This window comes from Erpetoichthys calabaricus, chromosome 2 (genome assembly GCF_900747795.2).
Source record: "Erpetoichthys calabaricus chromosome 2, fErpCal1.3, whole genome shotgun sequence".
In the NCBI taxonomy this organism is placed as follows: domain Eukaryota; kingdom Metazoa; phylum Chordata; class Cladistia; order Polypteriformes; family Polypteridae; genus Erpetoichthys; species Erpetoichthys calabaricus.
The window spans coordinates 34930258-34944065 of NC_041395.2; the positions used below are offsets into that span (position 1 = coordinate 34930258).

General features: G+C 36.1%; 1 protein-coding gene across 1 annotated transcript in view; it reads right to left on the minus strand.

The window, feature by feature from the left end:
- The window catches only part of LOC127526721 (scavenger receptor cysteine-rich type 1 protein M130-like), a 69684-nt gene that overhangs the window by 16872 nt on the left and 39004 nt on the right, over positions 1-13808 (minus strand). The window contains exons 10-12 of the mRNA XM_051923161.1: positions 12400-12543; positions 5886-5990; positions 5496-5549 (exon numbers count right to left, since the gene is read on the minus strand). Of these exons, the coding sequence (XP_051779121.1) occupies positions 5496-5549; positions 5886-5990; positions 12400-12543 (303 nt within the window). The remainder of the gene's footprint in view (positions 1-5495; positions 5550-5885; positions 5991-12399; positions 12544-13808) is intronic.

Sequence of the window (13808 nt, forward strand, 5' to 3'; positions counted from 1 at the left end):
AAAGACAGGTTTTGAAATTAGAATATAACCTCTTGACAACTAAAGAAATGGAACAGCTCATCTTTAAATCGCAACATAATTATTATGAAAATGGAGAGAAGACTAACAAGGTTTTAGCTCAACAATTCCACAAGTAGGAAGTATGTAATGCAATAACAGTAATTACCAACACAGATGGAGATAAAATCATTGACTATATAAATATAACCCATATATTTAGAGAGTACTATAAGTCCTTATATTCTACTCAGTTTAAAGAAGGTAAGACAAAATCTAAAGTGTTTTTTGATGCATTACAGGTACCACAGCTAGATACTCTTAGTGCGGAGGAACTGGATGAACCTCTAACACTCTCACAATTATTAGACGCTATAAACTCACTTCAAAGTAGGAAAGCAGCAGACCCCGATGGCTACCCAGTGGAATTTTATAAAAAATTGTCATACAAGTTGGTTCCACTATTATTATCAATATTTACAAAAGCTAGAAAAAACTAAATTCTACCTCAAACTTTTCACCATGCATTAATTACCATCTTTCATAAGAAAAATAAAGACATACTACAATGTTTATAGTGCAGACCAGTCTCACTTAATTAATGCTATTAAGATACAATGTTCTAGCTAGAAGGACTGAGAAAGTGCTTTCTTCGGTAATATCACAAGACCAAACTGGATTTAATAAAGGCAGACACTCAGATTCTAATCTTCGACGCTTGTTTAATGTAGTATATTCACCCATTAAATCTTATTATCTTTGGATGCAGAAAAAGCATTTGAGATGGTTGAATGGGACTACATATTCACTAAATTGCACAAATGTGGGTTTAGCCCAAACATATGTGCAGGGATCAAACTACTTTATACCAGTCCAGAAGCCTCATTTTGTATTAACAACATTATTACAGACTACTTTAAACTAGAACGTGGTACTCAACAAGGATGCCCTAAATCACCATTGCTCTTTGCAATTGATCTTGAGCCATTGGCTGTTTGCTTTCAAAATGCATCAGAGATAAAGGAGATTACCAGGGAAGCACTTGAACAGAAAATATAACTATATGCAGATGATACAGTACTATATATATCAGACTTACAAAATTCCAAGCTAGCAGTCGTAAAAGCACTAGCAGAATTTCAAAAGATATCTGGACTCAAAATAAATTTGAATAAAAGTGTGCTTTTTCCAATAAACTCTCTAGCACACAATATTAGACTGCACACATTCCCATTTATCTTAGCACATCAGTTTAAATACCTAGGGGTAAATATCACAAGTGAAAATAAAGCTCTTTTTCAACAAAATTTTGCTGTCTGCATGGAAAAATTAAATAAGATGTAAATAGATGGTCTACCCTTTATCTCACATTAGCACGGAAAATCAACACTGTCAAGATGAACATCTTTCCCAATCTTCTTTTTCTATTTCAAAGCATCCCCATGTACATTAACAAATTATTATTTAAGAAATTAGATTCAATCGTAACTTAATTTATTTGGAATTCAAAACATCCATGCATCCAAAGGGTGAATCTACAATGACCTAAAGCAAAAGGTCGCATGGCACTACCTAACTTTCAATATACAAGCCACAAAGACCTGGACATCGACACAAATCAATGAATATACATAAGCCTGGTCTGTAACAGAATTAAAATCTTTAAGTACTTCTTTATATTCCCTTTGTGCCCCAGTAACTACAAATTATCTTCAATGCACTAATAATTAAATTGCCCGTCAATCAATGAGAATATGGAACTAATGTAGGAAGCAGTTTAAGACAGAGAAGCTTTTATCTGTTGCACCTCTACATGACAACCACCTTTTTCTACCCTCTCAAACCTACACTGTATTTAATGTTTGGAAATGCTCTGGGATTAAAACACTTAGACAATTGTATATAGATAATGTCTTTGCATCCTACAAACAATTACGCTTCAAATTTAACTTCTCATTAACACAATGTTTCCACTACTTTCAAATGTTTCCTCACCTCCCATCTATTTCTATTTTAGAAGAAATATCAATCAGTCTTAAAAACTCCAGGGGTGGAGATTGAATTTTGGTTTGATAAGTTTGGAATGCTATTTGCCTCAAATAAAATCAATGCAATTAAAATAAATAAATAAATAACTAAGCAACCAGGAAACAAATGAACCCAGAATGTCTGAATTCTGGATGGGTGAGGTGGTGATTGTTTTTTTTTATCAATGCAATGATTCTATAGACTAGTCAGTAATCACTAATCTTGTGTGTTAACTTTTTCTGGTAGCTATTGGTCGCAGTTACCACAATGTTTGGACACTCTTTTCTTTACTTCCTCTATCTCATTTCACAATGTAGATAGATAGATAGATAGATAGATAGATAGATAGATAGATAGATAGATAGATAGATAGATAGATAGATAGATAGATAGATAGATAGATAGATAGATAGATAGATAGATAGATAGATAGATAGATAGATAGATAGATAGATAGATAGATAGATAGATAGATAGATAGATAGATAGATAGATAGATAGATAGATAGATAGATAGATAGATAAGTGAACAGCTAAGGGCCAATCTTACCTTGCTTACCTTAGCCATTTATTCTGTAGCATTATGTTTCAAGGTCAGTCCTAGAAGACTTAACAGTGGCAGCAGGTTATCATCATGACCAACCTTTGTGTTTAATTGAAATCCAACAAATTAAGCAAACACTTTCTTCCCAGTTTATTTATTTCAAAGGTGGTTTTCTAAATTTATTAGAATTTAGAAACAAGTTACATGGAAATAATTTATTGGTATTTTTTATCTTGAAGGTTTTTATGATTTTCATCATCATCATTACATCATCATGTATTTTAATCTGCCTTTCCAAGTGCTCTACTCTTAAGCTATTATGTACTAATGGGCTCATAGATGGGTCTGACACTGAAGTAGCTAAAACCTTCCAGCATTTACTGTTGTTTGCCCTGGTGTCTACTACATTTGTGTTTCATTGTCATTAGTGGGATACAAGCAAGAGATCAAACCCCTCAGGAAAAAAAGTGAACTAAAAAAGACAGAAGAATTTAAAACTATTGCAAAAATATGAATATTACAAAGTTTATTTTAAATGTAAATCTCACACAACTACACTACATTTTGGTCCATTACAGGCTCCATACAATGAATAACCATGACCAAATGGTAACAGATTTGTGAAATACCAATGACTTATGATTTTAAAAGGACTCTTGCTGCATACATCCAATAACACAGGCTAAGTCTAGGTTTTCTTAATCTGCTGGTGTTCTGCAAGGTAGCCTACCATATATTAAAGATTCTGTTTTTTATACATATTAGGAACATTTTCAAATCCCAAAGAACCAACTTCAAATGCAAGGAACCCTTCACAGAATGAAATACTATAATAATAATTTTTTGCATTTATATAGCGCTTTTCTCACTACTCAAAGCGCTCAGCAATTGCAGGTTAAGGTCCTTGCTCAAGGGCCCAACAGAGCAGAGTCCCTTTTGGCATTGACGGGATTCGAACCGGCAACCTTCCGATTGCCAGTGCATATCCCTAGCCTCAGAGCCACCACCACCACGCCTACTGTAGTTCTTAATCAAGAAATTGTTTTATAAGGAACCAAACAACCAGGTAAATAACCATTTAGTGGTATTAAAGAACCATTATTTATAAGAGTATAGATCATATATTACAATCACATGATAAAGGACTTCTAAACATTTGCAAAATAAATAGAAACATGGTAGTTTGCAGAGCCTTATGCTATAGAAGTTTCAAAAACTGAGTCTAATATTCACTTTAGCTTTAATCTGGTTAGAACAAAATTAAGTATCTTGAAGCTGCTGAAATGTCCTTTTTAATAATTATTGCATTCATTTTGAATAGCCTTTAATAAGTCTTTCTCATTCTCTTTCTTTCCTTGGTGTCCTGTGTTGATGCTTGACATTACTGGCATTTAAATCAAGGCATCCCTCCTGACATAGATGTGTCATGTTCAATGAACATCTCAATATCAAACCACTGTTTTATTCCATAAAACAAGCTGACACTACAGTACCTTACATCATAGAAGGCCCTGTGAGCAAAGAGACACACAGTAGTTCAATGGATTTTGTCCTGCCTTTTTCTATAAACCATGGACATAACAGGTTTACTTTTTCTAGAGTCTGTAAATAAACTAAATAGCAAGTATAATATTTTTGCATTTTGTTGTTTTTTTTAAGTTTTTTTTTTTTTTTTGCACACCATACATGTAAATGTGTTTAGCATTTTCATCTTATAAATAGATGTGTACTAAGAGAAACAATTATACGGATTCACCATGATAGGAAGAAATACAGCTCTAAATGACTGAACTTTAATGACAGTGTATTAAAAATGTCTGGCTATGAATGGCAGTTTACTTATTAAACTTTAGCATAAACTTTTTCACATGCTGAATGAAAGTGTAACAGCCAAAGATTCATGTTTAAAATTTAATTTTATTATTCAGTGTGAAATTAAGTTTAATGTCTTTTCCTTCTTTTTTTACGAATGCAAAATGACATAGTCCTTCCGTCACAAACACAAAAAATTGATATTCCCTTTAACCATAAACTGATTTCTATTATTTCATAAAATAATAAAGCATGTATTTTTTTCAGCAAGACTCAATTTTAAATATGTATATTCTGTGGCACGCAGCTGGGGGTGGCACCCAGCCGGGACGCCCAGGAAGACAGGAGAAGGGCTCACGCCTCTTCCAGACCATGAGGGGGCAACCGCCCTGGTTCCTTTGGGGGCCACGGGTACAGAGCTGGGAAACTCAACCCTGTGGGGGCCCGTGGTCACCGTCAGGGGGATCCCCCATGCCTGGTGTGGCGGAAGTGCTGGGGGGAAGACGATTGCGGACACCTGGAGTGCTTCCGGGTACGCAGCCGGCACTTCCGCCATAATGGGGCGTGTTCGTGGGAGATTGCCGGAACACACCTGGAGCACATCCGGGTGCTTATAAAAGGGGCCGCCTCCCTCCGCGAGATGGCTGGAATCGGGTGGAAGTTGGATGAGAGACAGGAGGCGGCCTGAAGAAGAAAGGCATTGTATGGTTTGGCCTGGACTTTGGGGGAGTTTTGGGGTTGTGTGGCACTGAAACCTGTAAATAGACTTGTAAATAAACGTGTGTTGGGTGACATGAACGTGTCTGCCTGTCTGTCTCCGGGCTGTTCCCCATAATTTTTACACAGGCACTTAATGTCATCAAACCTGGAAAACTGAGAAGGATTAGAAATGTGTCCAACCAGTTTTAATGTGAATAACTGATTTCACACCATCACATACAATTACAGATTCTACTCTGTATCAGTATTACCTTATTGCTTACTAATATTTGATTATTTTCTCAACAAAAGTTTCAGATTTAAAGATATGTTAAATGCTTTAACATTTACTGTATGTGCAGTATATAGAAACTGATGTAGGTTACCAATAATTAACCTTTTATATAACCTGTACCTTTATAATGTTCTGCAACATCATCATAAGATAGATCATCAGAAAATATGCTATCTGTAAATGAAAAAAAATAATAACAAATCATAGTATGACAAAAAGGTTAAAGGTTATTTCCACACTGAAAAAGAAAGGTATAGAGGTAAGGTTAAACACACAACATTTCAGCTGTACTGTATATCCTTCATCAGGTGTGAAACTGAAAAGGACAAAGCAGGTAACATACACAGGAGGGGAAAGAGGGAACAAACCCAGAGCAGATGAAAAGAGAAAAGGTGAGAAAAAGCTGGCATTGAACTTTAATAATACTAATATAAGTTCTAGTGTTTTTAAAATTTCTGATTTATCAAGTACCCACTCTTCTTCATTTTTGTGCCAAATGCTTTAACATACCTTTTCTGGGGAAACTGTATGTCCTTTGTCTTGTTGACTGGTAATCAATTTCCTCATAAAAAATTTCTTGGCGAGGATTATGTGTGAGCTCCACTGCTTTAATCTCTGGAAGAGAAAGTGTGCAGGTGTTAATATTGTTAAAATTTCTGAATAATTATTCTTCTTTTCTTTTCATCTTTTCAATTTCTGTTTGGCGTTGATGTGCTTGATCAGCCGTCTCCAAACCCACAATCCTGCACCTTCTCACCAGTCAAGCCCTTTTCCATCAGATCTTCATTTCCTTTATCCATCCACCTCTGCTTTGGCTTCCGTCACTTTCTTTTAGCCTGTACTTCCATTCCCAACACCGTTTTGCCCACATATTTATTGTTTGTTCTCATCACATTTCCATATCACATTAAACTTCTTTCCTGTACTTTCTTAGATATCTCACCCACTTTTGTTGTAACTTTGATCATCTAATTCCTTATTCTGACCTTTTTCATAACTCCACACATCCATCTCAACATTCTCGTTTCTGCCACATCTAACTTCTTCTCCTGCATTCACTTTACTGCCAATGTCTCAGATTCATACATCATTAATGGTTTAACCACTGTCTTAAAAACCTTACCTTTATCCTTCACCTTAATTCTTCTATCACATAGTACTCCTGATTCCTTTATAATATTGGTCAATCCACACTGCACTCTATGGGTTATCTCTGCATCTAATCTTCCATCTCGGGCTACCACTGATCCTAGATATTTAAATGTGTCCATTCAATAGCTTTTCAATGTCACTCCCTGCACACTAACCTCTGAATCCTGATCGTCATTAAACCTCATATATTCCTGTCTTCTTCCTATTTACCTTCAGTCCCCTATTTTCTAAAGTTCTTCTCCATTATTCAAACTTCCTCTTCACTTCCTCATTTTTCTGGTGCTACACAATACAATGGAATAGATAGATAGATAGATAGATAGATAGATAGATAGATAGATAGATAGATAGATAGATAGATAGATAGATAGATAGATAGATAGATAGATAGATAGATAGATAGATAGATAGATAGATAGATAGATAGATAGATAGATAGATAGATAGATAGATAGATAGATAGATACTTTATTAATCTCAAGGGGAAATTCACATACTCCAGCAGCAGCATACTGATAAAGAACAATATTAAATTAAAGAGTGATAACAAAGCCGATAACAATGTAGGTATACAGACAGACAATAACTTTGTATAATTTTAACGTTTAGCCCCCCCCCCCCCCCCTCCCACCCCCCAAGGGCGGAATTGAAGAGTCGCATAGTGTGGGGGAGGAACGATCTCCTCAGTCTGACAGTGGAGCAGGACAGTGACAGCAGTCTGTCGCTGTAGCTGCTCCTCTGTCTGGAGATGATACTGTTTAGTGGATGCAATGGATTCTCCATTATTGACAGGAGCCTGCTCAGTGTCCATCATTCTGCCACGGATGTCAAACTGTCTGTCAAACTGCTCCGTGCCTACAATAGAGCCTGCCTTCCTCACCAGTTTGTCCAGGCGTGAGGCGTCTTTCTTCTTAATGCTGCCTCCCCAGCACACCACTGCGTAGAAGAGGGCACTCGCCACAACGGTCTGATAGAACATCTGCAGCATCTTATTGCAGATGTTGAAGGATGCCAGCCTTCTAAGGAAGTATAGTCGGCTCTGTCCTTTCTTACACAGAGCATCAGTATTGGCAGTCCAGTCCAATTTATCATCCAACTGCACTCCTAGATATTTATAGGTTTGCACCCTCTGCACACAGTCACCTCTGATGATCACAGGGTCCAGGAGGGGCCTGGGCCTCCTAAAATCCACTACCAGCTCTTTGGTTTTGCTGGTGTTCAGTTGTAGGTGGTTTGAGTCACACCATTTAACAAAGTCCTTGATTAAGTTCCTATACTCCTCTTCCTGCCCATTCCTGATGCAGCCCACGAATCATCAAAATGCATGCACCAGGGGGATTGGTCTTTTATCCCATGACGCAATACATCTGCTTTTAGCAATGCAAATAATTAGATAATTCATTCAAGCTACCTCTTTATTTTCCTTACTCTTCCCTGTAGTTGGGTTTCCTGGATGTTAGCCTCATATCACGAACTAAAGTAAATACATTTTTAATAATCTTCATCTGTCCATTCATTTTCTTCAACTTATCCGGGTCACTGTTCCGGAGGCAGAAGTCTAAACAAAGATGCCCAGATATCCCTTTAGCCCACCACTTCCTAAACTCCGGTGGGGAGATACAAAGACGTTCCCAGGACAGCTGGAAGATATGATTTATCTAGCATTTCCTAGTTCTGCCCTGAGGTCTCCTCCTTGTTGATCATACCCAAATTATCTCTGCAGGAAGGCATCCAGGAGAGAAAATAACCAAGTTCCCAAAGAAAAATGTTGTTGCCCTGAAGTCTTCACCCAATGAAGCCAACAAGACCACATCATTTGCAAAAAGCAGAGATGCAATTCTGAGGTCACCAAATTGGCCCCTCTCCATGCTTTGGCTGCACCTAGAAATTCTGTCCATAAAATTATGAAAAGGACAAAGGACGAATATAGTGGAGTCCCACACCCACCGGGAACAACTCTGACTTACTGCCAGTAATATGAACCAAATAGCCTATAAGAATAAGCCTGGTAGCCCATATTCCAAAGGCACCCCCCATAGGACATCCTGATGGATACAATAATATGCTTTTTCCAAGTCCATAGAACAAATGTAGACTGGATGGGCACACTCCCTTGAGCCCTCCAGAATTCTCATGAGGGTAAAGAGTTGGTCCAGTATTCTTCAGCTGGGATGGCATCCACATTGTTCCTCCAAGTGGACCTTCCTTTCTAGCACCCTGGGATAGACCTTCCTATGGAGGTCGAGTACTGTAATTCCCCTACAGTTGAAGCATACCCTCTGGTCTCCCTTCTTAAAAATGGAAACCACCACCCCAAATAACCCCAAAATGCCAAATGGCAATTTAATAATGTCAACAATACAAGAATTATAGAAATATCACAACTCCTTATATATTGACATAAAAGATGGGATGTAAGACAGATGAGATAAACAGAATATAACATAGAGGGCAGCGGTTGTTTTCTGTGTGCTTTGAGGTTCTCCAGGTCTTTGCAAGAATTTTTGTTTAGTGTTTCACATTTGGAAATTTAGTGTGACATCACAATGTGTTGCCCTTTGTCAAATTTACAGCCTTTGGTAAGAGAGGGCTAATCTGCTGTAGTACAACTACATGCCTTTTTGTCATTAAATTAGTTAAAAATTTAAAAATGCTAAAATTGTACCAGTCACAGTTAATTATAAGTTTATTACACAGATACAACCAAATATGTTAAAGGAGGTTTTTTGCTAGCTGTGTACTAGCTGCTTAGAGGTCTAATTTATCTTAGCATAAGTAAGCAGTTCTATGATACCAAGTCCATAAGAGTGATTTCTGATGCTGTATGGACTTCCGTGTCATTGCTCCAGGATCAAGTAAAGAACACTGCATGCCGTGTAAGGCACTCCTCGTCTTTGACATGTGGTTCTTTGTGTCGGTGGTGCAGTTTTGCCTTAAATCACTATTAGACTAATTTTGTGTTATCTTTCCAATCAATTTCCTCGATTTCTGGCAGATGCTGAAGTTCCCTTCTTGAAAAATGCTTTAGGTGAGCCTTTCTGCACTAGGCTCAATCACTAGCACAGAGTTTAAGGTTGGATGCATAGATCTCAAAACTAACAAACCCCCACACAATGTCCAGAGATGCATTACAGTGTCCTGTTGCAAAAAGAAAAGGTCAGCTCCCATTTTTTTGCAGGCTGTAACTTAAGCAATAGTATATTCTGCAATTTAAATTGAATCCAGGATTGACTGATGAAGAGGAAAGCAACAAAAGCTAGTGGGGGTTGGCGGTCTCATGGCCTCGGAACCCCTGCATATTTTGTTTTTTTTTTCCTTCAGCCCTCTGGAGGTTTTTTTTTTTGTTTTTTCTGTCCTCCCTGGCCATCAGCCCTTACTTTATTCTTTGTTAATTAGTATTGCCTAATTTTTATATTTTTTCTTCTTTCTTCATCTTGTAAAGCACTTTGAGCTACACCATTTGTATGAAAATGTGCTATATAAATAAATGTTGTTGTTGTTGTAGTGCTGACACTGGGTTATAAGAAATGATTGAATATTTTGCCATTGATTTGGTGTACATAGATGGATAATTAAAAATTGGTACCAAGCTTTGGTAAAGGTTGATTTGCATTTAGCAATCTCTGATCAAAGAGTTACTTGGTCTGCAGGAGTCACTTCAGACAGCTCAGTTTATCTCTGATTAGTGCCTCTTGATATCAAATTAAATCAAAAAGCAAGAAACCCAAATGTTGGTAGTACTGTAAGAATGCCAGTGCGGGAGGGTACCCAGAAAAGGTATCTCTGCCATGAATGTTTTTTTTTTTTAACAGAAAAAGCCTTGTGTTATACTGAAAGTCTAAAAAATGTTGCAACATCTCCTTTGTTCTAAATTGGTGAGGAAAGAGAGAGCAGAAAGTTAACAAAGGTACAGCAGATAAAAGATTTGTTGTTTTGGCTCAATTTTCTGTATCCTTTACAATTTTACAGGGAAAGATCATGGGAAGAGCTGCTGAAGAACAAAGATGAAAGTGCCTCTGAGTTTACAAGCAAAGTCTGATTCCTGGGAGAATAACTACAGTTAAGCAGGTTGGCAGAACCACCACTTCATAGAGCTTTCTAAATATTAAGCATGACTAAAGAATTGATAGGACACAAACAATAAGAAAAGATGTGTGACAAAGAAGTCAAGATGCAGTTCATTTTACTTTGGGGAAGAACGAGGATTGAAAAACAGGAAAGCTGAAAATATCTCAGATAAAACAGAAAAACATTTTGTAAGGTAAAGATTTTTGAGGAATCCTTGAATGTACTTAAGGAAGAGATAGGGGGATTGTTAAGTTAAAGAGAATTTGCAATAGTCAATTATCAAAAGATTTACGATTACATTTGCAAAGATTCAACTAGTACTTTCTAACACATGGCAGAGGTGCAGAAATTATCTGGCCTAGTGGAATGAAATAGAGTTAGCCCATACAATTTGTGAGTTTATTAATTGTGGATCCACCTATTCATGGATTTGTCTTCAATATTTAAATGGAAAGTATTTTACAACTTTGTGAATATTTAAACAGGAAAGATATCATTCACACAATGCTGAACATTTGAACTAAAGACAGGACTGTCGCCTAATAAATGAAGGGGAGGGGCAGATCTTCAAGTCAAATCCACAGCATTGTGGAAATGACATCTGCATACGACCGCCTTTCCAGAAAGTTACTGTTAGCAATATTTTAGCAAAAATAAAAAATGCACTTATTTTGCATGTTTTGACCATAAAAATGGATATCAAATATGCTGGTTATGCAACTTGAGTTACATAAGAATTGTTTTTCATTTTTCTTTGGTCATTTTTCACATTGCTTGCCATTGTCCAGAATTACTCAGCATTTGGCACTGTTGAGTTTGAAGATTTAAGATGTACTTTCTCAGGAAAAATATGGCATAATAATATTTCTCTCTGCCACCACTAGAAACTAAATGGGATAAGTGGCATTTAAAAAATAAATATCATTTTTGAGTTGAGAATTCAATTAATAGTAAAGTATATAAAAAAAGTACAGGAAATCTATGAATCCATTGATGCAACTCTGTATGTCACTGTTGCAAGACAGTACAGTATATGGTAGAGTAATTACATAATGTTTCACTTTTTTGGTTGATATATATACAATTGTACTAGACTACATTGTCTAAAATTTTTAAAATAATTGACTATATGTTATTGGTAACATATTTCTGCGAAATTTACCCTTAACAACTTTCCCACTGTGCCCCCATGCTCTTGTTGAACTATTTTTAAACTAACAGTTACAATCCATTGTATTAATTCCCTTCATAATTTTAAAAACTTCAACTCTGTTTCCTCTTAATCTTTTTTTGCTTAAACTGAAAATATTCAACTCCTTTCATCTTTCCTCATAATGCATATTATTCCAGTTCAGGAATCAGTCTGTTTGTGTCTGACAGTGATTTGATCTATGTAATATTTTATACTTAAATATGAAGTGATTCATTCTGCTGCAACTATAAATCTGTTGTGAAATTGATTCAGTGACAAATATCTTCAGTATGCTATTCAATGCAACTGACAGCAAACACAAGACAGTTCACATGTATTTCTATATATTTTAGAAGAGGTTCTCATTCAGCATACTAAACTGCAGCTTTGCACTCCTGCTCTCTCACAAAATACAAAAACAGATTATTTATATACTATAAATGATTCCTTTTCAAAGGATGCTTTCATTAACTTTAACTAAGGCAACGGTAAAATCATCATGCTGGTAATCAGTAAAGAGTATATATATTAAATGTGATTTTTTATTGTTCCTGTTGAGTCTGTTGTTTTTAGAATTTGCAAGAATAGTAATGTAGTTATCAATTTACTCACCTTTCCTTAATGTTTGCTTTTGTAGGTGTTGCCCAAACAGAAGAATGAAGGACACAAAAATTAAAGCACCCAGTATGATGCATACAATCCATAAGATATTCTGGTCCCTCTGAGGTGTATAAACTATCCTGGGCTTGATGATATCTTAAATGCAAGATTAAAATATGTCATATTAATTGCTTTAATCATAACCAAAAGTGTGTTTCCATTCTTTCATTTTAGCAATCTTAGCAGATAATGACAATGCTCTAAAACCATGCACAGTACTTCCAGAAAGTGTACAGAAGTGATCAAGAAAGCTAATAGAATGCCATGTTAAATATCATGATGTATGGAGTACAAGTCAAAGGAAGTTATGCTAAAATTATATAACACACTAGTGAAGCCTCACCTGGAGTGCTGTGTTCAGTTTTGGTGTCTATATTACAAAAGAGACTTAGCAGCACTAGAGAAAGTTCAGAGTAGAGCTACTAGGTTGATTCCAGAACTAAGATGTATGAGGAGAGACTGAAGAAATTGAACCTTTTCTGTTTAAGCAAATGGAGATTAACAAGTGATATGATTTAGGTGTTTAAAATTATGAAAGGAATTAGCATAGTGGATCTCAGTTGCTAGTTTAAAAAATTCTGCAACAAGAACATGGAACATTGGTTTAAAACATGTTAAAGGCAGATTTCATTCAAATATTAGAATTTGTTTCTTCACTAAAAGAACCACACACATATGGAATAAAATACCAAGTAGTGTGGTGGACAGGCGGTCTTTAGGGACTTCAAATCTTAACATGATGTTATTTTAAACAGTCAAGGAAAATAGAATGGATGAGCTAGCTGGTATAATGCCTGTTCTTATAACAATTTTATAATATTCAAATGTTCTAATATGTATAAATATGGTTGAATTCAATTATGTCACCTCTTAATCTCAATTTTCATAAAATGAAAAGTTCAACTTCAGTCTCTCTACATAGCTCATATCTCGCAGTCTCATAACCAGCCTAGTGACTCTGATCTGGACATTCTCTAGCACCTGCCATATCTTTGTATTATGGAAATCAAAACTGTGCACAGTTCTGGAGGTGTTTTCTAACTTGTGTGTCATAAAGCTTAAGTGTAACCTCGCTTGTACTCTAATATACAAGCTCATATCTTATTAGCCTTGGTAATTGCTTCTGTACACTGGATGTTGAAAGTGATGAGTCCACTATGACTTCAGGTTCATTCTCATAAGATATAATTTCAAGTTCCAGACCTCCCCTTGTTTATTCAAATCTAACATTTGTACTTCTTATGTGTAATATGTTACATTTACTTACATTGAATTTCATCCACCACAGATCTTCCCAGGCTTGTATGCTGTATGGTACCCACCCACCCCCCACCCCAATTATACACTATTTCAATTAAACT